Genomic DNA, 27,681 nt, shown 5'->3' with positions numbered 1-27,681 from the left:
TTTATAAAGTTTGACTTTGACAAATCTTATATGCAGACTAAAAAGAAACGAAGGGAGTACCAATTAAGACCTTACAAAACATCGTTTGCCATATTATAGCAAATTTTTCTTTCCTCCCCTTCGGTGGTGGACCACGCAAATGTGTGGGAGACCAATTCAAGCTCCTTGAGCCGACAGTGGCGTCGACCCTGCTACTGGAAAGGTTTGACATAGAGTTGCGAGGTTCGCCTAGAGTTTCAATCTACTCTTTAATTATGGTCGTTGCATTTGTGATGCTTATGTTCTTGTTTCGTGTCACGAAATTGGTTCATGGTGCGGGAGGGGGGGTACCATGTGGAAGTGTTATAGTATTTTTTAAAAAAATAGGGGAGTTATAGTATTATTTTACACAAAAGGCTCTAGATGAGCTGACTTTGAATCAACAAAGCCATCAACCGGCCAGAAATTGCATCACTCGCACATACCACATCAGCCAAACTGATACAAAGGAGCTAACAGGAATTCAGTCTACAACACCTTCCATTAGAAGCCTGTAGGAATAGGAAAAGAAACAAAGATGAAATCTTGAAAGCCGATGCACTCCACATATTGGCACCAAAGAAGTCATGGAAGATGAAGCAAAGCGAGGCCAAGACAACCATCAGAGGAGGCACTTGATCCAAGGCATGGTTTTCACTTTTAGTGTAATTTCATCGAAATTTTGGAAAGTTCATTAATTTTGGAAAGTTCATTAATTTCGGTCAAAATATTTCAGCAATCACGGCAGTAATTCACAAATTCAAATTATTATTCGATTTTTGTTTTAATTTGGTGGATCTCAATCACATCGATCCAAGTGGAAATTTTAATCTGGCAGTGCTTTGTTTTCATCTCTCTGAAGATCTGGGAGGTCAGGATTGCTTGCTTCAGACGTGCTTTGTTTTCCTTCTGCACTTCAGATGCACCGCGAGAGACGAGGATATGGCCCGAGCGCGGGAAAAGGGGGCGGGCTGGTTCCCGCCCTTTCCAGTCCGATTTCGTGGCGGGCAGGGCAATTATCGTAGATCAACACCGCGTCGACGCGCTCCCCCTCCCCTCCCCGTCTATATAAGCAGCTTAGCGGCACCGCCAAATCGGCAATCCACGCCAACTCCCCGACCGACTCCTCCACCCATCCATCGACGGGACCAAGAAACTAACCCTAGCCGACTCCACCTCCATCGATCCATCCATGGAGGCGTCCAAGTTCGGCTTCGGGCCCGACACGCCGCCGGCGTTCAAGTTCGACCCCACCGACGCCGACATCGTCGCCGGCTACCTGCTCCCCCGCGCGCTCGGCCTCCCCAACCCGTACGCGCACGCCATCATCGAGGACGACCCCGCGAGCGCCCCGCCGTGGGAGCTCCTCCGGAGGCACTACGGCAGCGGCCGGGTCGACCACGCCTTCTTCTTCGGGCCCCCCGCGAACGGCCGCCGCAAGAGCCGCACCATCAAGGGCGCCGGCGTCTGGCAGGGGCAGAAGGGGTCCCAGGGCACCGTCACCCTGCTCCGCCCCGGCGGCGGCGAGCTGGACGTCACGTACAAGCGGTACGACCTCACCTTCTGCCGCGCCAAACACGGGGGCAGCACGGGGTACGTCATGCACGAGTACGAGATCATATCGCCGCCGCTCCCCGGCACGGTGCTCAGCCGCGTCAACATCAACAAGCACCCCAAGAAGAAAAGGGCCGCCGCCGGCGAGCGGCCAGGCACGAGCTACCAGTACGATGCCTCTGCGATGCCGAGCGACAGCAGTGGATTCAGTTTCAGTGACGCACAAGCCGGTGCTCTCTGTGGCGGCAACGGCGGTGGCATGCCAGATGCCGGCTGCTATTATGCTCGTCTCAAGTATGCGTTCCCGGAGGACTGCTGCCTCCCGGCCACAGATCAGCCTGGCGCGAGCTACAATGCGGCGGCGATGAATAGCGACGGCCAAGGATTCGCCGGCGCTCAAGTTGATGCTTTCTCTGGTGGCGGCATGGTGGATACGGACGCCGCGTACAACTATTACGGCCAGTACCAAGAGGTTGCCCCATGGTCTTGTCAGCTGGGCCAGAGCCACAACCACGGCCAATACTTGTCCGGAGATGCCGCCGTGATGCGCTCCCACGGCGAGGGGTTCAGCGTCCAGCAACCAGCCGGTGCTCTCTCTTGCTACGTCGAAAATGCCGCCCTGATGTGCTCCGGCGGCGAGCAACAAGCCGGCGCGCTATGTGGCTACAACAATACTGGCAGTGTCATGCCAACTGAGGGCGCGAGCTCAACTATTTCGCTCCGCGATGGCGGGGAGAACGGAGACAAGATCAATGATGTCTTGTTCGGCAACCACGACGGCGAATTCAACCGTGAGATGAGCGACCAGGAGATCTACGACGTCTTGTTCGGGGACAACTACGACGGCCACGTCAATTGTGAACAGAGCGATGCCGGTGACGCGGCCACAAATCCAGAGTGAATTAGTCGAAGCAATGCCTCTGCGATGGGATAGTGTCTCGAGTACACTCTCTTAGAGCACAATAAGCACTTATTTCTAAGACTCATCTAGATGTGAGGTCCCTTTGTTTATCCTTGTTTGTTTGTTGGGCCATGCTACGCGTCGGCCGACGGATCTTTTAAAAAGATCCACCGCCTCGCGAGCCGTCCGATTGTACGAGGCGAGCCGTCCGTCTTTCTTCTCTTTTTCCTGCAACAATGCTCTTGTTGCAAAAACTCTTCTTCTCTAAGTTTTTGCAACAAGTGCCATGTCAAAAATCTCTTCTTCTCTAATTTTCTGCAATAGGATCTCTATTGCAAAATATTCTCTTCTCTAATTTCCTGCAACAAGACCCCCGTTGCAAAACTTTTTTCTTTCCTATTTTTCTGCAACAAGACCCTTGATGCAAAACTTCTTCTCTATATTTCTGTATCAAGACCCTTGTTGCAAAACCTCTATTGCAAATAGGACCCAACATCTCCAGCCTCTTCTATGTATTCATGCAACAAGGCTGTTGTTGCGAAAACTTGCTAAGAACGCCGATGACTGCAACGGAGAGAGCACCCCGTAGTCTCTGCAGCACCCGCATTTTTACGGCGGAGGAAGGACGCCAGTGGCCACCGCTGATGTGGTGGCAACGTGCTTGTTTGAGAAGAGGTGGGGATGAGATCCATGAAAAGAGGCACTGGATGAAGAGATAGAAGTAGGGGATGCGAGGGTCAATAGGAGAGTGTGTGGCTGTTGGGATAAGGATGCAGAGGTGAGCGGTAGATGTGCCCCACATGGGACACGTGGCAAGCGGGGAAGACGACAGACGCGTGTGAGTTTTCAGCCATGGTCCGGAAGGCCACCGCAGGCGGAGGCTGTGTCGTCCTCGTCGCCCTCCCTCATGTCTGTCTGCAACAGGCTGTTTGTTGCGGTATGCCTTTTCGAAACAAGTGCCCAGTTGCAAGAACTGGAGTGCATGATGAGATGAGATCAAAAAGAGGTTGTGGATGAAGGTTGGATTCAACGCGTGGATAGAAGAGATAAATAAATGCGGGCATTTCGGTGGAGATAGAGATGAAGAAGAGAAGCCTTGCGTTGGCCTGTCAAGACTCATGTCAAACATAGAACATGGCTGATGTGTGAGGAATGATCGGCCGGTTGACCATTAGCTTTTCCCTTGTTTCTTTGAAAAAATATATTCTTTTTGCGTCTAAAATATGTGCGCCCACGGCAGCACAGTACACTAGCTGGCCGTTCGTGTTCTTTTTCTCTTCCTTTCTACCTGAAGCTAGACACTACACTCACGGGCTAAATACCGGGCTTTTAGAGAGTGACTCTGAGTTGATAGGGGTTGATTGGATTAGGGGGGGGGGGGATTGGGCCCCACCCACCTAAAAATCAGGGGAGGCAAGGTAAAGTTATATGGAAGCAGCCCGTAAAAGCCTGTAAACATCCGATGCATTTAGCATTTTTGAACAAGAAAAGAGGAAGCTCCAGTCTCGCCACCCCCTTCACGCATGCTACAGCGCCCAACCTAGCACGTGCTATGGCACCCTACCTAACTAGTATGTGGCTTAAATTTTGTGTCTAGTGCACATACACTAGAGCATATTTGAATGGAATTAGCAAATTTGAAAAAAAATCACAAATTAAAAACAAGTTAGTGAATACAAGAAATATGTTGTGAAATTGTAAATACTCCATGAATTTGGAAAAGGATCATCATTTTTAAAATAAAAAATAAAAAATATGACTTCTTAAAAATTTCATGATTTTAAGAAAATGTTCATGACTTTCATAAAAAAGATGAAAATGAGAATAAGAAGAAATTATAAATATTTTTGAGAATGCGGAGATGTAATGCCCGACAACCCTCCTCCTGTCCCTAATTGCAGTCTCGTGTCGAGAATGGATATGCAACTGAGAAAAAAAATAGTTTGCGCCCAGTTTGTGTGTCGAGGATGGATTTGCAACTGAGACACAAAAGGGTCGGACCCCCAGTTGCATATAAGAATGGAGTTGTAACTGAGACAAAATGGGTCGAGCCCCCAGTTGCTTATCGAGAGCGGAGTTGCAAATGGAAAAAGAATTGGTTGGCCCCCCATTTATGTATCGAGGGTGAACTTGCAGTTTAGATAAATAAAAGGTGAGCCCCTCAATTGCATGTGAGATGTGTAGTTGGACTTGCAACTGGAACAAAAAATGGTTTGTGTATCAGTTGCATGTCGAGGGTGGACGTGCAACTAGGACAAGAAAAATGATGGGCCCCTGTTGCATGTCTCGGTGTGTACTTGCAACTGAGACAAGAAAAGGATGCCCCTAGTTGCATGTCGGAGGTGGAATTGCAACTGGACAAAAATGTTCGTCTTCCCAGTTATGTGTTGAGGGTAGACATGCAATTGGAACAAAAATGGATTGGACCCAATTGTGTAGTGAGGATGGACTTACAACAGAGGCACCTTGATTGGGACCCCAGTTGCATACCGATGGTGGACTTGCAACTGGGACAAAAAATGGTGTCCCCGACCCAATTGCATGTCAGAGGTGTAGTTGGACTTGCAACTAGTAAATAATTGGGTTGGGTCCTAGTTGCATGTCGAGGGTGGACTTGCAACTGGCACAAGAAAAAAATACAGGGCCACCAGTTGCATGTCGGGGTGGAGTTGCACCTAGGACAAAGATGGTTGTGTTGGGGAACGCAATAATTTCAAAAAAAATCCTACGCACACGCAAGATCATGGTGATGCATAGCAACGAGAGGGGAGAGTGTTGTCCACGTACCCTCGTAGACTGCAAGCGGAAGCGTTATGACAACGCGGTTGATGTAGTCGTACGTCTTCACGATCGACCGATCCTAGTACCTAAAGTATGACACCTCCGCGATCTGCACACGTTCGGCTCGGTGACGTCCCACGAACTCACGATCCAGTAGAGTGTCGAGGGAGAGCTTTATCAGCACGACGGCTTGATGACGGTGATGATGATGCTACCGGAACAGGGCTTCACCTAAGCACCGCTACGATATGACCGAGGTGGATTATGGTGGAGGGGGACACCACACACGGCTAAGAGATCAATGATCAACTTGAGAGTGTATGGGGTGCCCCCTGGCCACGTATATAAAGGATGGAGGGAGGAGGAGGTCGGCCCTCATAGGGCGCGCCCAAAGTGTGGAGTCCTACTAGGACTCCCTAGTCCTAGTAGGATTCCACCTCCCACATGGAATAGGAAAAAGGGAAGGGAGAAGGAGAAGGAAGGAAGGGGCGCCCCCTTTCCCTAGTCCAATTCAGACCAGTCCATGGGGAAGGGGCGCGGCCACCCTCGAGGCATTTCTCTCCTTTCCCGTATGGCCCATTAAGGCCCAATACGAATTCCTGTAACTCTGCGGTACTCCGAAAAATACCTGAATCACTCGGAACCTTTCCGATGTCCGAATATAGCCTTCCAATATATCGGTCTTTACGTCTCGGCCATTTCGAGACTCCTTGTCATGTCCCCGGTCTCATCCGGGACTCCGAACAAACTTCGGTCATCAAATCATATAACTCATAATACAAATCGTCACAGAACGTTAAGCATGCGGACCCTACGGGTTCGAGAACTATGTAGACATGACCGAGACTCATCTCTAGTCAATAACCAATAGCGGAACCTGGATGCTCATATTGGTTCCTTCATATTCTACGAAGATCTTTATCGGTTAAACCGCATAACAACATACGTTGTTCCCTTTGTCATCGGTATGTTACTTGCCCGAGATTCGATCGTCGGTATCTCAATACCTAGTTTAATCTCGTTACCGGCAAGTCTCTTTACTCATTTCGTAATGCACCATCCCGCAACTAACTCATTAGTTACACTGCTTGCAAGGCTTATAGTGATGTGCATTACCGAGAGGGCCAGAGATACCTCTCCGATACTCAGAGTGAAAAATCCTAATCTCGATCTATGCCAACTCAACAAACACCATCGGAGACACCTGTAGAGCATCTTCATAGTCACTCAGTTACGTTCTGACGTTTGGTAGCACACTAAGTGTTCCTCTGGTATTCGGGAGTTGCATGATCTCATAGTCATAGGAACATGTATAAGTTATGGAGAAAGCAATAGCAACAAACTAAACGATCATCGTGCTAAGCTAACGAATGGGTCAAGTCAATCACATCATTCTCCTAATGATGTGATCCCGTTCATCAAATGACAACACATGTCTATGGTTAGGAAACATAACCATCTTTGATAAACGAACTAGTCAAGTAGAGGCATACTAGGGACACTTTGTTTTGTCTATGTATTCACACATGTACTAAGTTTCCGGTTAATACAATTCTAGCATGAATAATAAACATTTATCATGAAATAAGGAAATAAATAATAACTTTATTATTGCCTCTAGGGCATATTTCCTTCAGGTTGGCCCCACATTGTGTGTTGAGTGTGGACCTGCAACTAGTTGTGAACAAAAAATGGTCAGTCCGTGTTGCGAGTCGAGGGGGGCTTGCAACTGGGTGCGAAGAAAAAACGTTTTGCCCAGTTGCGAGCCGATGGTAGCCTTGCTACTAAGGCAATAACAAACACACTCCTAGTTGCGAGTCATGGGTGGACGGTTGTCAGTCGAGAGTGGAGTTGCAACTAGGACGACAAACACACTACATGCCCAGTTGCGAGTCAGAGGTTGACTTGCAATTGGGGCAACTACATCTACAAGCCCTAGCCGCGAGTCGAGGATGGACATGCAACTAGCGCAACTACAACTACAAGCCAAGTTGCAGTCGAGGGTGGACTTGCAACTAGGAAAAATACCATGGGACCAAATTTGTGAATCGAGGGTGTACTCGCCACCAGGAGGACAACGAACTATGGTCCCAGTTGTCGAGGGTTGACTTGCAACTATGAAAACCAACAACTATGGGGCCTAGTTGCGAGTCGGGGATTGCATTGCAACTAGGAAAAAAACAACTACACGGCCATTGGCCGGTCAAACATGGACTTGCAACTGGGACACCCACAACTACGGGGCCAATTGTGAGTCCAAGGTGGACTTGCAGCGAAGGCAACAAAATTTACGAGCCTCGTTGCAAGTTGATGGTGGGCTTGAAATTACACCCTAGTTGCAAGTCGAGGATAGAGTTGTAGCTGAGACGACAAACGAATTACAGGCCCAGTTGCGACTCGAGGTTGGGCTTGCAACTGGGTTGAAAACAAACTATGGAACCATTTGCAAGTTGAAGGTGGACTTGTAACTGGGGCAACTATAACTTCAAGCATAGTTACGAGTCAAGGGTGAACTCGCGAGTAGGAAAATACAACTACAAAGCCCAGTTGCGAGTCGAGGGTGGGCATGCAATTGGGATGACAAGCAATTATGGGTCCAGTTGTGAGTGGAGCGTGGACTTGCAACTGGGACAAAAATAAGAAAACTACGGGGCCGTAGTTGCGAGTCGACGGTGGGCTCGCAACTCGGGGGAGAAAAACTAAGATTACGGTTGCAAGTCGAAGGTGGATTTGCAACTATGAAGTCAAATAGCGATGTACCGCAGTTTGGAGTCGAATATTGAGTTGCGATCTGGGACGACAAAACAGCTACGGGCCCAGTTTCGAGTCAAATGTGGACTTGCAACTGGGACAAGAAAAAGGCGAGCCCCAATTGCATGTCAACAGTGGACTTGCAACTGGGACATGCAAGTTGCATGTTGAGGGTGGACTTGCAACTAGGATAAAAGGGTCAGACTCCCCACCCCCTAGTTACATATCAAGGGTGGAGTTGTAACTGGGGGGAAATTAGTCAGGCTCCCAGTTGCATCCGGGGGTGAACTTGCAACAACAACAACAACAACAACAAAGCCTTTAGTCCCAAAACAAGTTGGGGTAGGCTAGAGGTGAAACCCATAAGATCTCGCAACCAACTCATGGCTCTGGCACATGGATAGCAAGCTTCCACGCACCCCTGTCCATAGCTAGCTCTTTGGTGATACTCCAATCCTTCAGGTCTCTCTTAACGGACTCCTCCCATGTCAAATTCGGTCTACCCCGCCCTCTCTTGACATTCTCCGCACGCTTTAGCCGTCCACTATGCACCGGAGCTTCTGGAGGCCTGCGCTGAATATGCCCAAACCATCTCAGACGATGTTGGACAAGCTTCTCTTCAATTGGTGCTACCCAAACTCTATCTCGTATATCATCATTCCGGACTCGATCCTTCCTCGTGTGGCCACACATCCATCTCAACATACGCATCTCCGCCACACCTAACTGTTGAACATGTCGCCTTTTAGTCGGCCAACACTCAGCACCATACAACATTGCGGGTCAAACCGCCGTCCTGTAGAACTTGCCTTTTAGCTTTTGTGGCACTCTCTTGTCACAGAGAATGCCAGAAGCTTGGCGCCACTTCATCCATCCGGCTTTGATTCGATGGTTCACATCTTCATCAATACCCCCATCCTCCTGCAGCATTGACCCCAAATACCAAAAGGTGTCCTTCTGAGGTACCACCTGGCCATCAAGGCTAACCTCCTCCTCACACCTAGTAGTACTGAAACCGCACATCATGTACTCGGTTTTAGTTCTACTAAGCCTAAACCCTTTCGATTCCAAGGTTTGTCTCCATAACTCTAACTTCCTATTTACCCACGTCCGACTATCGTCAACTAGCACCACATCATCCGCAAAGAGCATACACCATGGGATATCTCCTTGTATATCCCTTGTGACCTCATCCATCACCAATGCAAAAAGATAAGGGCTCAAAGCTGACCCCTGATGCAGTCCTATCTTAATCGGGAAGTCATCAGTGTCGACATCACTTGTTCGAACACTTGTCACAACATTATCGTACATGTCCTTGATGAGGGTAATGTACTTTGCTGGGACTTTGTGTTTCTCCAAGGCCCACCACATGACATTCCGCGGTATCTTATCATAGGCCTTCTCCAAGTCAATGAACACCATATGCAAGTCCTTCTTTTGCTCCCTATATCTCTCCATAAGTTGTCGTACCAAGAAAATGGCTTCCATGGTCGACCTCCCGGGCATGAAACCAAACTGATTTTTGGTCACGCTTGTCATTCTTCTTAAGCGGTGCTCAATGACTCTCTCCCATAGCTTCATTGTATGGCTCATCAGCTTAATTCCACAGTAATTAGTACAACTCTGAACACCCCCCTTGTTCTTGAAGATTGGTACTAATATACTCCGTCTCCATTCTTCTGGCATCTTGTTTGCCCGAAAAATGAGGTTGAAAAGCTTGGTTATCCATACTATCGTTATGTCCCCGAGACCTTTCCACACCTCAATGGGGATACAATCAGGGCCCATCGCCTTGCCTCCTTTCATCCTTTTTAAAGCCTCCTTGACCTCAGACTCCTGGATTCGCCGCACAAAACGCATGCTGGTCTCATCAAAGGAGTCGTCCAGTTCAATGGTAGAACTCTCATTCTCCCCATTGAATAGCTTGTCGAAGTACTCCCGCCATCTATGCTTAATCTCCTCGTCCTTCACCAAGAGTTGGCATGCTCCGTCCTTGATGCATTTGACTTGGCCAATATCCCTCGTCTTCCTCTCTCGGATCTTGGCCATCTTATAGATGCATTTGAGATAAAAAAAAGGCGGGCACCCAATTGCATGTCAAAGGTGTAGTTGGACTTGCAAATATGACAAAATGGATTCGGCCCTAGTTGTGTGTTGATGGTGGACTTGCAACAAGACCAAGAAAAAGGCGAGCCCCCAAATTGCATGTCAAGGGTGGAGTTGCAACTGGGACAAAAAAATGGTTGTCCTCCCAGTCGCGTGCCAACGGTGGACTTGCAAGTGGGACAAAAATGGACCGGGCTCCAGTTGCATATCAAGGGTAGACTTACAACCGAGACAAAATTGGTGGGGCATCCAGTTGCATCTTGAAGGTGGACTTGCAACTGGGATTAACAAAAGGAAGACCGACAATTGCATGTCAGGGATGTAGTTAGACTTACAACTAGCATAAAAATGGGTTGGGTCTAACTAGATGTCAAGGTTGGACTTGCAACTACAACAAGGCGGCCCCCAATTGCATGACGGGCTTGGGCATGCAATTGGGACAACAAAGGTCGGTATCCTAGTTATGTTTCGAAGATGGACTTGCAGATGAGACAAAAATAGCTACGCATTGGGTTGTGAGTCTATGGTTGACTTGCAACTGTGGCAAAAAAATCAAGGGCCCAGTTGCGTGTCGATGGTTCACTTGCAATTGGGTTAAAAAAGGGTCAGACCTAGTTGCGAGTTAATGATGGACTTGCAACTGGGCCAAAAAAGGCAATCCCGAGTTGCAAGTCGATTGTAGACTTGGAAACAGAACTGTAGAATAAAACTATCGGGCCCAGTTGCGTGTCAATGGTTTACTTGCAACTCAAATACAAAAAAGTCATGCCCAGTTACGAGTCAACGGTTGACTTGCAACTGGTACAAAAAGTCACCCCCTCTAGTGGTGAATTAATGGCAGACATGCAACTGAGGTAAGACAACTAATTGGGTCAAGTTGCGAGTTGACGATGGACTTGCAACTAATGCAAAAAAAGAGTCGGGACCTATTGCGATGACAAATCAAACATCAAGTCAAGTTAGGAATCGAGGGTCGACTTGCAGCTAAAGAAAAAAAAGAGTTGGACCTAGTTACAAGTTAATAGTGGACTTGGAGGAAAAAAAGGTCGATCATAATTACAAGTTGAGGGTAAAATTGTAACTAAAGCAAATAGAAAGAAGCACAAAAAAGGTTAAACAAAACATCGACTCTAATGAAAAATAAGACGAAAACGAAAAGAGGAGAATGGGGAGAGGCAAAGCAGCCAAAGAATGGAAGTGATAAAAAAGAGGCAGCAAACAAAGCACCATGTATCTTCCGCTTCTACAGTGCAGACCAATACCAAACGACAAAAAAGAGGCATGAAAATAGCTAAGAAAAAACATAGAGGCTGGATAAAAAATGAGCCTAACAAAAATGGGCCGACAACTGGACATCGTGACGACGTAGAATCCATGAAAAAAAGAAGCGGATCAAGTTTGCACAAAATATTACAACAAAAAGATCAGACGGACATGCCAGTCTAGAGCGGGGGAGACACTTACAGTTACGTATCCAATGATGGACATGTAACCAAGAGAGTTGTGGGTCAATGCAACTGGGCTAAGAGGACATGCAATTAACCACAATTTCTTTTTTCTGCACTGGCTACAAAAAGATTCATTCATCCATTCCTACTCAAAGAAATAAATATGTATTTGAAAAAGTTCATGAATATGAAAAATATTCATAAACTTGAATTTTTAGAATTCAAAAAATAAACATAAAACTTCAAAACAAACAAGAATTTGCAAAAAATACAAATTCAAATAATGTTTCTAAATGCAAAAAACTACTCGTGATTTGAAAAATATTGATGAAATATTTTTTCACAAATTTCAAAAAAAATGTTTACAAAATTAAAAAATAAACAAAAAAACAAAAATGGGATAAGGAAAGAAAACAAAGATGAAAAATGGAAACAAAAAATAAATGACGCGCAACACGGGTTCAACAGATGGAAAAGAAAAACCACACTACTGGGTGAGATGGGAAATGGGAATGAGAAAAGAGACACCGGGGAAATGGGAGGATAACATTCGACGAGAATACGTAACAAAGCTAACACTCTTTTCAATTCTATAAACCTTGCGTAGGCTTGAGAAAAAAAAGAATCACAACACAAACCATACATAAAACACAAGGCCACACCCACACCGGACGCATGTGCTGGGACACGGAGCAACGCGCAATAACTGAAGACCAGTGCCACGCGAGACACAAGATAGACACATGTGAAAAAAAAACTTTTTGCACGAATCTTGCAGCTCTAATCATGTGGAGAACAACTTAGATGTGACATAACTAAAAACATCTAGATGTGAATTAGTCATTCTGTATTTCTAATAGTTCAAAAATCATATTTTTATATGGGTCTGTCTAGACCTCATCAAGATGTGATACAACAAGGAACTGCCTGTTTTACATTCGACTGAAATTGAGTCATATTTTCGGCCATCCAGAGTTTGACAACTGCCATCTGTCCTGCGCTTCTTTCATGTCCTCTGAGGCTCCGACCGTTGCTGTCCTTTCCTCCTCCATCACTGTTGGAAATCACAACATATTCCATTGAAACAACTAAAAGTTACTCCCTCCGTCGCAAATTTCTTGTCTTAAATTCATCTAGATACGAATGTATCTAATACTAAAAGGTGACTTGATACATCCGTATTTAGACAAATCTAAGACAAGAATTTTGGGAAGAGGGAGTACATTGTAAAACAGGACATTTAGTGAAGCTTAGTGTAATTACAGTGTAAACCAATTTTAGTGAAGGTTACTGGAAATCACCACATATTCCAGTGACATATTTAGTGGAAGTTAGTGTAAGTACACTGACATTACACTGTATTTACATAGAATAAATTATGAATTGAAATTACAGTTCAATTTAGACTGGAATTTTCAGAACATGGCATTGTAAGTAAAGATATTCAGTTATTAAGTGACACAAAACTTAAGTTGCATATAAAATGAAAGTAAAATTACCGAAAATTACAGAGTTTTCTATGACAAAATGGTTCAAATATTATGACAAGGTTGTCATTGTAAACAACTCAGAAATGCATTGTAAAAAATTAGACTAGATAGAGAACACTACTCACTGACATAACAAGCAAGGTCATGGGGCATACCAGCAAGACGAAGAACATGCACTCCTACAAGTGGAGATGAAGACAACATGATTGATTTACTTGTGATGCTATTTGATCCAGTATTTGTCCTGCACTCCTACGGGTAAATTTACACATTGTAAGATGCCGCCAAAAAATGTATCTCTAGCTACATAGGTTTGCTGAAGTTCAAGCAAAAAACTATAGCTTTGCTTAAGAACATGATACTGAGTGCTTTTTTCTTCTTTAAATTTCGGGATCAAGAAGCTGAAACAAACGAAGGGTTAGTTTCAGAGTATTTCAAAGAGAGTAAAGTGTACAAACCATACTAGAAAACTGGAATTGCCCAACATACCGGCACTATTTACAATGCCATGAACACGGTAAAAAGCATAAAAGCTGACTGTAAAAATGAAAAATAAAAATACTAACCTAACAAACAGGCATGGAATTACCAAACAAGCACACACTAATTACATTACCAAGAACATAGTAAAAAAGCATTCAAGCTTACTGTAAAAATAAGAGAAATAGAGAAACCAAGTTTCTAGGCCTAGAAACTAGGTATTACCCAACTTACATACACTAAATACAGTAACATGATCACACTAAAAAAGCATTCAAGCTCAATACGAAAAAGCCGGCTATACATTTTTTATTACCTGTACATACATACACTAATTACATTGACATGGGCACAATGAGAATAGCCTCCAAGTCCACTGTAAAAAAAGAAAATAAAAGTCTAACCTAAAGCAGGCTTACAAGATCAAAAAGGCAAATCACAAAAGATTACTTGCATGATTCACATAGAAGTCGAACAATGCTTTGCCAAAAGTGCCATCATCAATAGAAGAATCCTACAGATAGCAAAAAATAACTAAATCGAATAATTTGAAAGCGGAAAAAGCAAACTACATCAGGAATGGTCGTTAAAAAGCGAGAAAATAAACCTGAGACATTTTAAAACAACCAGCATCTGCAAAATCATTAGGAACTAAAGGCTTCTCTGAACAAGCAACACTTTCATCAGGAGAAATATCATGGGGTCCCTACCACAAGCTTTACACAATCACGCGATCCAAAAAAAAAATCAGCAATGCAACTAACAAAAAAATAAATCACAAAATTTAGAGAGATTCGCAGTGTAAATACAATGACAATCTAGAGTACTTACATAGTGAAAAATTCAAAAAACACTAGAGTGTAAAAATAATGTAAAATCATATAAGTTACACATGGATATACAATGTAAGTACACTAACATAGGAAGTGTAATTACTAAAATTTACAAGGATATACAGTCCAAATTTGCTAAAGATACAGCGTGATTACAATACAAATTAAAGTCCAAATTACTGAACTTGCAGCGTAATTACACTGACATTACAGTTTAATTTACTCAAAATTACCGAACTTACAAATACAGTCCAAATTACTGAAATTGTGGTGTAATTACACTGACATTTGAAGTGTAATTAATGAAGAAACAGTGTAAGTAAACTAATATTTGAAGTGTAACTACTGAAAAGTGAAAATTAAGGGTTAAAATGCACATTTAACAAAGACTGTAATTACAAGGAATACAGTCCAAATTACTGAAAAGATGCACTGTAATTACAGGGATATACACTGTAAAACTGACAATTTGAATTGGAAGTTTCAAATCATATGACAGTAAAGTTGCAGGGTTACTGCAAAAAAAAAATTCAGATACACTAGAAGTGACACATTACTGAAAATTACAGTCCAAAAACCACTACAACTTAACTGAAAAAAATTCATGCCCCCAACAGATTACAGGGCAAAAATGCACATTGAATTAAACTGTAACTACAACAGATTCAGCTAAAACTGAAATTGCTATTACACTGGACTACATCGCACTTAAGCCGAAAATCCACTCAAAATTAAACTGCATTTTTCAGCCAAGACAACTGAAAACTGAACTAAAAATATTTAGTCCACCAAATAACACATCTCATGAGACTCAACTGACTAGGTGACTCGGCATTTGCATTCATACATCTAGGTTTGTTTTAGACAAACTCCTCCTCAATTAGTTTTTTTATTATGAGTCCAGACAAACGGGGAACATTTGGCCCACGAACTCAAGTCCAGCCCAAACTGGCACCCACGGCGCCACGCACCAAACCAGACACGCGGGCTGGCTGTGGGAGGAGCAGCCGAGCACCTCGTCTCCTATTCTCCCTCCCCCGATTCCCAGCGGCGGCGGCGAGCGATTCCAGGTCCGGCGGCCGGCCCTCTCCCCTCCCCTCGGCCTCCGGCCATACCCGGCTCATTCTCTAACCACCGCCGAAGAACCTCTCCTCCTCGACCCACTGCCCCCTCGGGCATCCCAGCGGCGCGGCAATGAAGCACCGCCGGCGGTCGAAGCAGCAGAAGCTCGACTCCGTGCCTCCCCCTGCGTCCCCGGCCGCCCGCGCTCCACGCCCCATGCCAAGCCCGAGCGCCAGCCCCAAAAGCCCCGCCCTCGCCACTCCTCCGCCGGAGCAGGCGCCGGAAGTGGTAGTCCCCGAGGACTGGGCCATGGCCACCGACGTCATCTCCTCCGACCTCTCGTCTCCGGTTGTCCTCGTGTGTGGCCCCTCCAACAGCGGCAAGTCGACCTTCACCCGCCTCCTCCTCAACAAGCTGCTCCCCAGGTGAACATCGGAATCCAATTCATGACGGCTAATTTAGCACCAGTTCCATGCTGTGTTATGTAACTGCTCGTGTGCTGTGCTGTTCTGCAGCTATGGGAGGGTCGGGTATCTGGACACCGACGTGGGGCAGCCGGAGTTCTCGCCGCCGGGGTGTCTCTCTCTGCACATCGTGGATGAAGCTATCACAGGTTCATACACGGTGCATAGCGATAGGGTGTTAGTGGATAGGATTTTATGTTGGGGCGTTAGTGGTATGCTAGTTCCTCAGGTCACTGACATGTTGGTTATTTTTCTATGCAGATATGCAGAACCCGGTTCTGCGGGAGGCAGAAAGGTGTGAAATTCTCTCTCTTTCTTCTAGCTTGCGAAGTGATTAATAGCGATTACTAGTTGGGCTTCTTGGGTTTAGGAATCTGTGCTTACTGCTTAGTAAGTTCTTGCTGTGATGTTTTAAATAATGCCCTCAGGTGTGGCATTCTTTTAATTCTAAGGAGCAGTTTCTGGCCTCCTGGTCCTGACATTTCTAGAAGTGCACTCAAATGTTTAAATTCACATGAGAATTGATGTTTAAGAGCAAGGTTTTGTGCTATAAGTGCTTCGGAATAAAAGAGCAACTTAACCAACAAAACTTCCAAGGGCATACTCCCTGGGATTGCAACTTTAGGTCGTTTCAATATTTCAGCCAGCCAAACATTCTTAATTTTGACCATCACTGTGAAATGTTTTACAACCATTGATAACATCAACTTTATATTATATATCAGTTACCAAATATTCGTTTGTAATGTCTTCTTATTTTTGTTTGAAGTGGCATATTTTTTTAGAAATTGATGGCCACAGTTTCACCGTGGAAAGTGTGTCAATGTCCAGAACGACCTACATTTGTGGTCAGATAGAGTACATCATAAACTATGTTTAGCTGTTGGTGTTAAGTTATCTGTCAACAATCAATATCCTTCTCTCTTCGATCTGTTGCTCACCAGTTCTCTTAATGCATGTTCTGTGTTATTATTGTTATTTGTGCATACAACAAATTCCTGTCAATCATGATAGTAGGTTTTAGAGTCTTTGGAACTGTCAATGTGCTATTTGTGTCACTAGGTAGCCTTTTAGATTCCGCTGAAGAAACATTTTCAGTTTAGTATTTTTTTTAACTTAGTTTCCTTTCTAATGCCTGCATTTCTTTTTGCAAAACCCATCAGGTGCTGCTTCTACGGCGATATATCTTCAAAAGGGGATCCAGAATCATATCTGAACTCTTTATTTCTCTTGTATAACTACTTCGTTGAAAAATATCGTTGTCCTGGGGGTGAAGTGCTTCCTTTGATTGTCAACACTCCTGGATGGGTGAAAGGTATATGTTAACAATCCTCTTAAGTTGCCCAGCTCTGTTTATCACATTAGGGCGTATATGTGTTTTCATTGTTCAGTGTTCACTGTTCTGAAGACCCTTTGTTTTCATCTTAATGCAGGTACTGGTTTTGATATGCTTGTGGAGATGCTAAGGTATATCTGTCCCACAATTGTTGTTCCGATACGCACCAGAATGCAGAGAAAGAATCTCCCTGATGGAATGTTTTGGTTAACCGGTGGGGAAACAGAACCTAAAGTGATTACAATTGATGCTGCAAGTCGTGATTCCTTGTCAAAATCGTAAGTTTTTATATATTTTTTCCAGTTTAATGTTCAAGTAAATGTCAAAAACTGTTACAAGCTGAGTAGTTAAAAGACAATCAAATAGTCTTCCTAGTGTTTTGATGAATATGTAGAAGGCCAGTGGCCTGGTGATGGGGAGGCTGTTCAGCCTCCCTGCCCACCTCGGTTCAGTCTTAGTACCATGAAATATTCTTCGCATTCATTTGATGATGAATATGGGGACATGATGTCGGTATACCGGTTGAGGGTCTTCAACCTCCCTGCGTATCTTAGTTCGAGTCCTAGGAGCAACTTTGATGCCCATCTCCTGGACAGTTTTTTGTAAAGGCAAAAAACTTGGATGAATATTGTTGTTGACTGGCAAACAATAACTTCCGGTCTCTTGTACGAAGTACAAATAGATAAGATCAAATTTACAGAAAGCAAATGAACAATGAGTACTGAATTTGCCATACTTTCTCCCTATGATTCTACCAGTTTCGATTGCGATGGGCGCCTCTGTCTGCTCCATCCCAGGAGATTAGGAATTACTTATTGTAATCATAACTGGAAGAATATTTATCTTTCTCCCTGTCAAATTTAGTCTAATACATTGAAAGATAAGATAGTATATTTACAATCGTTTATGCCTGGTCATCTATAATGTTGTTGGTCCAAATACTTGTGCAACTATTTAGCTTCGTGACTGTTGTCTTGCGCTTCTTTGATGAATAAGCTCCCATTCCAGCGACAGATGAATTATTCATACTTATAGGCTCATATTCTACATAAAGTACTGTTTTTTTATTTGAGAAAAATATATTAATGATGTATTTAAATTGCCAAGATCGTTAAAGCGGAAAGATGGGGGTGGAATGCGTGAACGGCGGCTTGTGGAGTACTTTAAACAATGTTTTTCAAGTGACATATCACTAGCAACAAACAAAGAGCTTGCTTATGCCCTAGCGTCTCTGCCACCCTATGAAGTATCATTTTCAGATGTTACAGTTATGCATCTTCATTGCGAGGTTAGTTGTCTTTCCCGTCAACTATGCTCTGGAACATAATCTGGCTCACTTTTTTTTCCACTTTTAGTTTGAACCCTTTTTTTGGCTTATTGCAAGAAATACAGTCATCAACACCTCAGTAATTGTTTGGTAGTCAATTGTTGATACCTTCTTAAGCACTGGGCTGGACAATCCTTGCATGACCATGGCCTCTGCTTTCAGGATTAGTTATGTCATGACTCAAATGCGCTGTTTGACATGAGTAGAACCTCTGAATTAGCTGAAGGTTGTTAGGCGTAAATCGAGTCCGCATAGAAAGATAAGGTGCCGACCAAGCATGCAAGGGCAGTCAATGAAATTGTTAGGCAGATAATTCTATATTAGAAATGCTTGTAGTCCCAACTGAAGTACCATCCTGAATAGATATAATTAGTTTTCTGTAACATGTTGAGCTAGCTATTGAATTACTTCATGACCCATTAGTTTGATTTTTAACCCAAGATCTTTAATTTAGGACATTATTAAGAGTATGGTGTATTTATATGCTAAAAACCGTGGGTTTTATTTTGCGTTGGTGATAAAGGATGGTGGAACGTGAAAAGTGGAAGATCCTGTGATTTCACCTCTTGGTTTTTGAAAGCACTGAACAGCAACAGACAAAATCATATTCTGCATATTGTTCTTTCTGTTCAGGTACCCCGTACTGAGATATGGCATAGTCTGAATGCAACCATAGTTGGCTTGGCAAGTAGTTGTGACACACCTGCGACAGCCCATGCAATTCCTTGGTGTGTTGGGCTTGGTACTCTCTCTCTCTCTCTCTCTCATGCACACATATTTGTAATACTGCACCTACCCATGTATTAAACTTGTGTGAACATTGATAATAGTATATAAACCTGCCCAGGTATTGTCAGAGGCGTCGATGTGCAAAGGGGCCTGTTATATGTTATCACTCCTGTTGCTGTTGAACATCTTCAAAGCGTAGATTTGCTGCTGCAGGGTCTCATTGAGATTCCGAGATCTGTTCTACAGGTAACCTTCTTCGCCTGGCGATACTTTATCAAGATTAATGGGCACTTTTAAGGATCATTTTGGTGTGTGAGCAAAAATATAGTGGAGCGTTTTAACAAATTCTTTTTTTTGCTAAATCAGAAAGGAATTAGCATTAGAGTTAGTTATCTCCTCTCTACCATAATCAATTTTGAAGTTATCAAATTCTTTTTGTCACAAGTAATGTATACTTTGTCGAGCTTAATAGGCACTTCACATACATATTGATGGTAGAAAAACAATTCAAAAAGCATGGTCGATGCCCCTAATGCCACGAGCCCACGAGAGAATCAAGCTGTATCGCGTGTGTAACATATGGACCATCAATTAGGTTTTAAGATGCAACTACTAACTCTTGCTCCGCGAATTGAAATTTTGTTGCATCCCGCTTAACCTTCTTTCTGCTGCCATTGCAGGTCAAGGGATGCGAGTCGCCGTACATGTCCACCAATGTGCGGGACAAGATAACGGGGAAGGATCTGTACGCGAGTAATCTCAACAGCCCACTGTCCAGACAGGATGACGGCGATTCCGATTCGGATGCAGATACTATGTAAACCTTGCGTCATGTTCGTGTCTTCATTTTCATTGGAGATGTATGGCGCTCGGTTGGGCTGACATGTCGGAGACACAACACGAAATTTTGATAGTGGACCATCTTATTTTGTGTACCCAGTGGTGAAATTTTTGAACTGATTTTTCTGCCTTGTGGGTATGGCTGTGCCCTGCCATACTTTGTAACAGAGCTCGGGGTACACATTCCTGGCCAAGGAAAGAAAAACGAAATCACGTTTAGTTGTGCGTTTTTTTCTGTCGAAATAAAGCCCTGCGCAAATCAGGCAGCTCTATTTTGCTCTTTGTCAAAATAAATAAATTTGAAAATCACTTCAAGATGCAGCTTATCTCCAAATCAGCTTATATCAAAAATTTCCTGGTACGTCGATCTCATATGTGTAATCGAATTTGGCGTCGATGGTGAGTTTTCCTAGCATAATGGGCAAGATTGCAGGAGGAAACCTTAATATGATTCGTCCTTCCCAGAAGCCAGACATCAAAACACCCAGGATTTGTATATCTGTTCAATTTTTCACCTAAATTTGGCAATTCTGGCTCCAATTTCCCCAGGTACAAATGCAGCTTTCAAAATTTCTAGAAGACGGGCCTCTAATCTAACTTAAAAAACGCGCTTCAAAATTAAGGTTCGCATGTTTTATTCAGGCGAGGCCGGAGATCATCCCCATTTCCATTAACGAAACATCAAACAACCACCAGTACGCACGAACAGACAGTACACACCCTCTCCCTCAGATAACCATACTACTAGTAGATGAAATCAAAGGACAGACACTCCCATCACTCATCACAGGAAACTCGCTACCCACTCACACTCTGATTCGATTCGACGCGCACACGATGCATCTCAGGCGACCTGGACCTGGATGGTCTTGGGCTTCTTGGGCTCGGGCGGCGGCAGCTTGTCGACGGTCACGGTGAGCACGCCGTCGCGGCACGCGGCGGAGATCTTCTCCATGTCGGCGTTCTCCGGCAGCACGAACTTGCGCATCAGCTTGCCCATGCGGCGCTCCATCCGCAGGTACTTGGCGTCCTCCTTCTCCTCCCTCCGCCGCTCGCCGCTGATCACCAGCACCCGCTCGTCCTCCACCTGCACCTTGATGTCGCCGGACCCGAGCCCCGGCATGTCCACCACGAACGCGTACGCGCCCGGCAGCTCCTTCACGTCGGCGGGGGTGGCCGCCATGGCGCGCGCGTCGCGGACGTAGGCGCGCGTCGGGCCCTGCTTCTCGCCGGCGGCAGCTCCGGCCTCGCCGTCCGGGATGTCCAGCAGGTGCTGCAGGGCGGCCATCATCGGGGCATCCAAGCCGAACACCATGCCCGCCATTCTCGAGCTCGGTCGATCTCCTCGGGTTGGACTGCGTTGGATTGCTTGCTGAATTTTGTGGAATGCTTTGGTGGGGATGCGATGGCGAGGAGGAGGGAGCTTATGTAGGTCGCCGGAGGCGGGGAGTCTGGAAGGTGATGGAAACTTCTGAAAGGTGGTGGAACGAGCGCGGAGCAGTGGGCAGTCCTTCGACCCATGATGGAGAATGTTCTAGAGGTTCGACACTCAGAATTGGTTGTGCGGTAGCTTTGGGCCCCACATGTCATTCGTGGCAGCAGAGAGATTTTTTTTTCTAGTAAAGGATACGCATAGAGAGATTTTCCTTTTGGAAAAACGCATGCAGATCTTTTTAGGGGATACATGCAATATGGGGGGGGGGGGGGGGTGTCCCTAGCCAAATATGCATTTTTTTACGGCACCCAAATATGCATACCACAAGCATACAGAGACATTTGAAGATTTGCAGTGGTTAAATCCCATTGGGGCCTTATTCGGCCTAATCCGCGTGGACCGTCATGGTTGGGAATTTTTACATGTGGATTTTTTTAAAAACTATGATAGGAGCGCTTCTTCTTTTTTTGCGAGAAATCATCTGACGTATTCATCTTCAATCATGTCAGTACAACAAATATCAGAAATAATAAAAAAATACACCAGATTCATAGACCACCTAGCGACGACTACAAGCACTGGAGTGAGCCAAAGACGCGCCGCCGTCACCGCCCCTCCCTTATCGGAGCCGAACAAAACTTGTTGTAGTAGATAGTCGGGAAGTCTTTGTGCTAAGACCTCATAGGAACAACGCATCAGAACAGCAACCGCCGGCAATAAAGAATAGCAGATCGCAAGGATCATTTCGCCGATAAGTTCTGAACGTTCAGGATCTGACCATGGCAAATCGGACGGATTTTGTGACAAATTATATTTGTTGACCATGACAAGCTTAATTGGTAAGCATGACAACTCAGTCCTTAGTTTTTTTAGAAAATTATCATGTCCTTAGATTTTTTAGAAATTTATCGTGTTTGTCAACTAAACTTGTGACTCTCACGTCCACTGAAATTGCCATAGAAAACGTTTGATTTGCCAGTCAAACCCCAAACGGTCGGATTTTATCATTTCTGTGTTTTTAGTAGCAGGGAAAATAAAGGTGACATAGTTTGAGCCTAAGCTCTAATTTAAAAAGGCTTTGCCTTTATGGGGAGAGATGAAAAAAGCCATCAATCACCATCATCTTGGACTACTCTAGCAAAAGCTAGCTCTTACGCGCGCATAAACTCTTTAATTCTAAAAATAGTATCTTCAACCTAGAGAAATACTCTTTGACTCTCAGGGTGTAAATGCAACCTACATGGGAATTTTTTTCTCCAAAAAAGTGAAAAATTCTAAAATTTTTGAAAACAAACTTTACCTTCAATTGTACTCATATAAAAAGTTTTGTTAAGAAAAAACTCCGGTCGACTTCAGAGCAAAAAGACAAAATTTCAAGGACAAAAAGCATGAATAGTAACTTGTACTATATAGTATTGACTTTTTCCATCCAAAATAGCATTAAAGTCATTCCTTGGCAATTTTTATTATATATACAAATACAAACTGAAGGTTAAGTTTGTTTCCCAGGAATTTGGATAATTTTTTGAATTTTTCAAAAATTATTATTTTTCCCATATAGTGTGCACGTAGCCCTGAGAGCCAAAGATACTTGTCCGAGCAGAGGGGAACAAATGAAAATTATAAGGACAACGACAGCTTGGTGAGAGACTTAGAAAATATCAATGGATTTATTTATCTTTCACAACCATAAGGACACGTGGCAGACGCTTGTGGTAGTTGAGTGGAGCGCACCTGTTAGTCGATCGATAACAATTTTTTGGAAGTAAAATTGATGATAAAACCCGAAACGCTAAACACGATTAAAAGTAAAGGGATAGAAAATTACAAATTTTAAAGATATGGAGTTTTATGCTCCCTAGCTCAAACTTCGGGGTTGTTTGGTTCCAAACTACAATTTGCCACACTTTGTCACATATCAACTTAGATAAGTTTGACCAAGTTAGATATGTGTTTAGTTCTTTGCCACAACTAAGACAATTTTTTTTATTAGCAGTAAGTCTCACATGTCATAGATACAAAAAATATAGAAAAATTCCCTAAGGCAAGTCAAAATGTGGCTAAGAATTTGAGCACCTCGAGTAAGGCAAATATGGCAAAATACTATGGCAATATGTGGCAAAGATATCCAAAATCCAAACAGGCATGAACAACAAAATCCAAATAAAAGTTAAACAAATGATAGTTTTTTAATGAACATCGGCATATGCTCTAACTGCTTGGAAAAATTTGCCAAGAAAAGACATTCATGATGGTCTGTATCATAAAGATTTTGGGCTCAGAAAAGTTATTTGCAGCACTCATGTTTGTATTTTTCTTTCATATAGACTAGGCTAGGACGGAGGCCACATTGCCAAAAAATAATTGATTTTCTTTTATTTTGCTTAGTAAGTGTTTTTTTGGATTTTATTGTTTTGCTACTTTATTTCTCATATAATAGACAGATCATTTACATGAAGGTGAGAAATAAAATCAGGGATAAAAACGTCCCAAAAGCTAGGTATCTAGAATTATAGCAATGTTTAGCCAAGCCATCTACTTCAGCATTTGCTTCTCTGGAGCAATGTGTGAACTGATGAACTTTTGCGAAATCCATTATCAAGTCTTTGCACTCTGCTACCGTGGCGACATCAGGCCCTTGGTAGCCATCATCAAGATTGATCGCATCCATCGCGTAACTGCAATCTGAAACATATAGTCCAACTTTAATGGCAGTAATTTACTGTTTACGCGAGTCTGCATTTAACTCTGAAATTATAGTTGCACTTTCAAAATTTTAAATACCTCTCGGTAAGTATCGTAGTTGGAAAAAAAGAAATCTCTCTTGCTTGCCGCTCGGAAGAGGAGACACTTGCCGGTTGCCACGACATGTCATGCCTGCCCCCAAATGACATATGGGGCCAAAAGCTACCGCTCTAGAACTTTCTTCATCAGCTGCGGTAGTACTACTCCCCGCCGCACAGCGCTCGTTCCACCACATTTCAGAAGTTTCCATCACCTTCCAGACTCCCGGCCTCCGGCGACCTATATAAACTCCTTCCTCCTCCCGTCGCATCACAACCAAAGCATCCCACAAAAATTCAACAACCAGTCCAACGCCGAGGAGATCAATCACAATCAGCGAGCGACAATGGAGGGCAGGATGTTCGGGCTGGAGACCCCGCTGATGACGGCGCTGCAGCACCTGCTGGACGTCCCGGACGGCGAGTCCGGCGGAGCCGGCAATGCCGCCGGCGAGAAGCAGGGCCCGACGCGCGCCTACGTCCGGGACGCGCGCGCCATGGCGGCCACCCCCGCCGACGTGAAGGAGCTGCCGAGCGCGTACGCGTTCGTGGTGGACATGCCGGGGCTGGGGTCCGGCGACATCAAGGTGCAGGTGGAGGACGAGCGGGTGCTGGTGATCAGCGGCGAGCGGCGGAGGGAGGAGAAGGAGGACGCTAGGTACCTGCGGATGGAGCGCCGCATGGGCAAGCTGATGCGCAAGTTCGTGCTGCCGGAGAACGCCGACATGGAGAAGATCTCCGCCGCGTGCCGCGACGGCGTGCTCACCGTGTCTGTCGAGAAGCTGCCGCCGCCCGAGCCCAAGAAGCCGAAGACCATCCAGGTCCAGGTCGCCTGAGCTGAGATGGATGGTGTGGGCGTCCAATCGAAGCAGAGTGTGAGTGGGAGCGAGTTTCCTGTTATGAGTAATGGAGCGTGTGTCTTTTGATCTCATCTGCTAGAGTGTGTGTGTGTGTGTGTGTGTGTGTCGTATCGATTCCTGCGCACTGCTGAAGAATTGATGTTTCGTTAATGGAAATGGGGATGATCTCTGGCTTCGCCTGACTAAAACATGCGATTCAATTGGCCACATTTTCTATTGAAAAATCCAAGATGTTCGTTTAAGTTCTAAGACGGCCGTGTTCTGAAAATTCAGGGAACTGCGTTTGTAACTTAACGGAAAATTGAGACTAGAACATGAGGAATAGCAAAATTAGGTGGAAAACGAACTACTAGTTCTGAAGTGCTTTTTTCACCAGGGAGAAAAATCCAGGATGTCTTGGCATTTTCATCTTGGCAAATGTCTGGCTTGTGGGAAGATAGAAAAAGGAAATTCCAGTTAGAATTGAGAATTCAGAAATGTTAATTCTGCTTTGCCTGATGGAACATGTGAGAATCTCTTGGCTACATTTTTGTTACATTACTCTTTGGCTACATTTTTGTTATCAGATTAGAAAATACCAATGAAAAAAATAGCGCGCTACAGAAAATAGCGTCACCCTTGAAAATATGCTATTAGCGTGCTATAACGCGCTATAACGTGCTATTAGCAAGGCATTGTACATTGATTTATTTAGCGAGACAATTCTCTATATGCTATAGCATGCTATTAGCGGTGATATAGCGTGCTATTTTTTTCAGTGGAAAATACTCAAGACAACTATTGTCGAACCTCTTTATATCGACATAACTTTTTTTTTGCGGGGAATATTGACAGAACTTGAAAATGCCATGCTATTCCCGGGTGTAGGTACATCCTGCCAAGAAAAATGACAAAAAACGTGAATAATAACTTATACTCCCTTCGTCCAAAAAAATTTGTCCTTTAAATGAATGTGGTGCTACATACGACGAAGGGAGTATGTGTTGATTTTTTTTCACCAACAATACCGTGAAATTGATCCGTTTACTAATACAACAGAAGGTTGAGTAGATGAGGCATCAAGACGATATGACGCGGGCGACGCCAGTGGCGATTGCCGCGACGACGGCGGCCTCCATCGGCCTTGGGCGTGGGCACGTCGGCGGTCGGTTTTGGGCGCTAGCGGAGTCAGAGAATGAGGACGACGACGACGGGATCGGCGCCGGAGAACCGCCGGAGATGTATTCGCCAACGCCATCGGACGTGATCTGCGAAGCTTTCAATCCCGAATATTCGAAAGAGGAAGTGGCCATGATTGTGGATAATGTCGTGCCATGCAACGATCCGGCGCGGGAAGGACTGAACCCTGAGGACAAGGTGGAGCTAGTTTGACGGATAGTTCACCGGCGGACGGCGGCTTCTGTGCTCCGGCCTTGGAAAGGACTAGTACCCAAGAAATGCCTCAAGCCTATCACTTTGTCGGATTTTTTTTACCGGATTCTTGGACGCGTGTGACTAGAAAGAAGAACAAGAAAGGCCGGCCTGTGACGGCGCCGCCGGCGTCGGCGACCTGCACGGCGGCTCAGATCCGAGCGGACAGAGAGAGGCGTTTGAATCAGCTTCTGGGCTCTCCTGGGCCGTCGGCTGAGCGGGCCGGCGCTGACATGTCTGGGTATGCGGCCCAGCATGCCAGCAGCGAGGCAAGGCAGACCGGACCGGTCGTTCCTGGGTACGAGGCCCAGGTAACGCCGATCGTAGCTACGGAATACGTAGCCACATGCATATCGTCGGTTCGTCTGTTTCCTGATCAATCTATCCTTCCGCCTCACCTAGGGTTCGTCAAGCTCGAGCAGTTCCCGGGTTCCTCAGATGTGAGGCTGGCCGTGCTGCCCGTATTCCGCCCCTCGCAGCCATGGCGGGGCGTGGAGGTGGCCTAACTGGACCGAAGCCCCCAGTCGGAACCGTGCCGGTTGGCTGTGGTGGCGGCACGGCGGTTGGACAGAAGAGTCCGGTTGGCGTTGGGACTGCGCCGGCCGGGGCGGGAGGCGGTGGCGGCACGCCGGGTCTGAGACCTCCGTCGGCTGGAGTAGGCCGTGGTGGCGTGGCCCTGTCTATCCCTAGAACTCCGGTGGTGGCCGGTGCTGCGCTCGTCGCCACGGGACACGGTGGGGGCCAGCTTGGGCAGAGGCCGCCGGTGCAAGTACCGGCGGCGGTGACTACCGCGGGTAGGGGTGGGATGGCTCTGGGGCCTCGGCCACCGCTGTGGGACGGGGCGGCGCTGCGCAAGGGCCATGGCCGCCACAGCCTAGGCCTGCCATCGTGCCTGTCCCGGCGCCTGGCCATCAGCCTCGGGTTACGCCGCCGCCGCACCACGTCGCGAGGCCGACGCAGAAGCGGCCTGGACCGGCTCAGACTCATGCACCGCCGCCTATGCCTGCTAATGGAGGGGCAGGTGTGCCCCGTGACACAACTAATAGTGGTGCTAACGGACCATCCCGGGG

The 27,681-nt window shown here is 45.4% G+C and overlaps 3 protein-coding genes across 4 annotated transcripts; 2 read left to right on the top strand and 1 right to left on the bottom strand.

Moving 5' to 3' along the window:
* The first annotated feature begins 15,336 nt into the window (after positions 1-15,336).
* LOC125542957 (polynucleotide 5'-hydroxyl-kinase NOL9-like) lies at positions 15,337-20,395 on the top strand. Of its 2 annotated transcripts, none has more exons than XM_048706186.1 (9): positions 15,337-15,852; positions 15,943-16,040; positions 16,153-16,186; positions 17,055-17,206; positions 17,325-17,505; positions 18,335-18,515; positions 19,188-19,296; positions 19,385-19,529; positions 19,964-20,245. In XM_048706186.1, exons 1-8 carry the CDS (start codon positions 15,560-15,562, stop codon positions 19,480-19,482), a joined length of 1,146 nt encoding a protein of 381 aa, XP_048562143.1. In that variant the 5' UTR covers positions 15,337-15,559; the 3' UTR covers positions 19,483-19,529; positions 19,964-20,245. The 2 variants fall into 2 exon arrangements, with proteins under 2 accessions (XP_048562143.1, XP_048562142.1); XM_048706185.1 differs by having other exon boundaries at positions 15,340-15,852; positions 19,402-19,529; positions 19,964-20,395.
* Positions 20,396-20,741: 346 nt separating this feature from the next.
* Positions 20,742-21,531, bottom strand: LOC125542960 (17.5 kDa class II heat shock protein-like). Its single transcript, XM_048706188.1, has one exon. The coding sequence runs from the start codon at positions 21,445-21,447 to the stop codon at positions 20,968-20,970; it is 480 nt and encodes a 159-aa protein (XP_048562145.1). The 5' UTR covers positions 21,448-21,531; the 3' UTR covers positions 20,742-20,967.
* Positions 21,532-24,604: 3,073 nt separating this feature from the next.
* LOC125542958 (17.5 kDa class II heat shock protein-like) lies at positions 24,605-25,389 on the top strand. The gene has a single exon (XM_048706187.1). It carries the CDS (start codon positions 24,689-24,691, stop codon positions 25,175-25,177), a length of 489 nt encoding a protein of 162 aa, XP_048562144.1. The 5' UTR covers positions 24,605-24,688; the 3' UTR covers positions 25,178-25,389.
* Positions 25,390-27,681: the final 2,292 nt, after the last annotated feature.

The sequence above is a fragment of the Triticum urartu genome, chromosome 3 (genome assembly GCF_003073215.2).
Source record: "Triticum urartu cultivar G1812 chromosome 3, Tu2.1, whole genome shotgun sequence".
In the NCBI taxonomy this organism is placed as follows: domain Eukaryota; kingdom Viridiplantae; phylum Streptophyta; class Magnoliopsida; order Poales; family Poaceae; genus Triticum; species Triticum urartu.
This window is presented reverse-complemented; position numbering and strand designations above follow the sequence as displayed.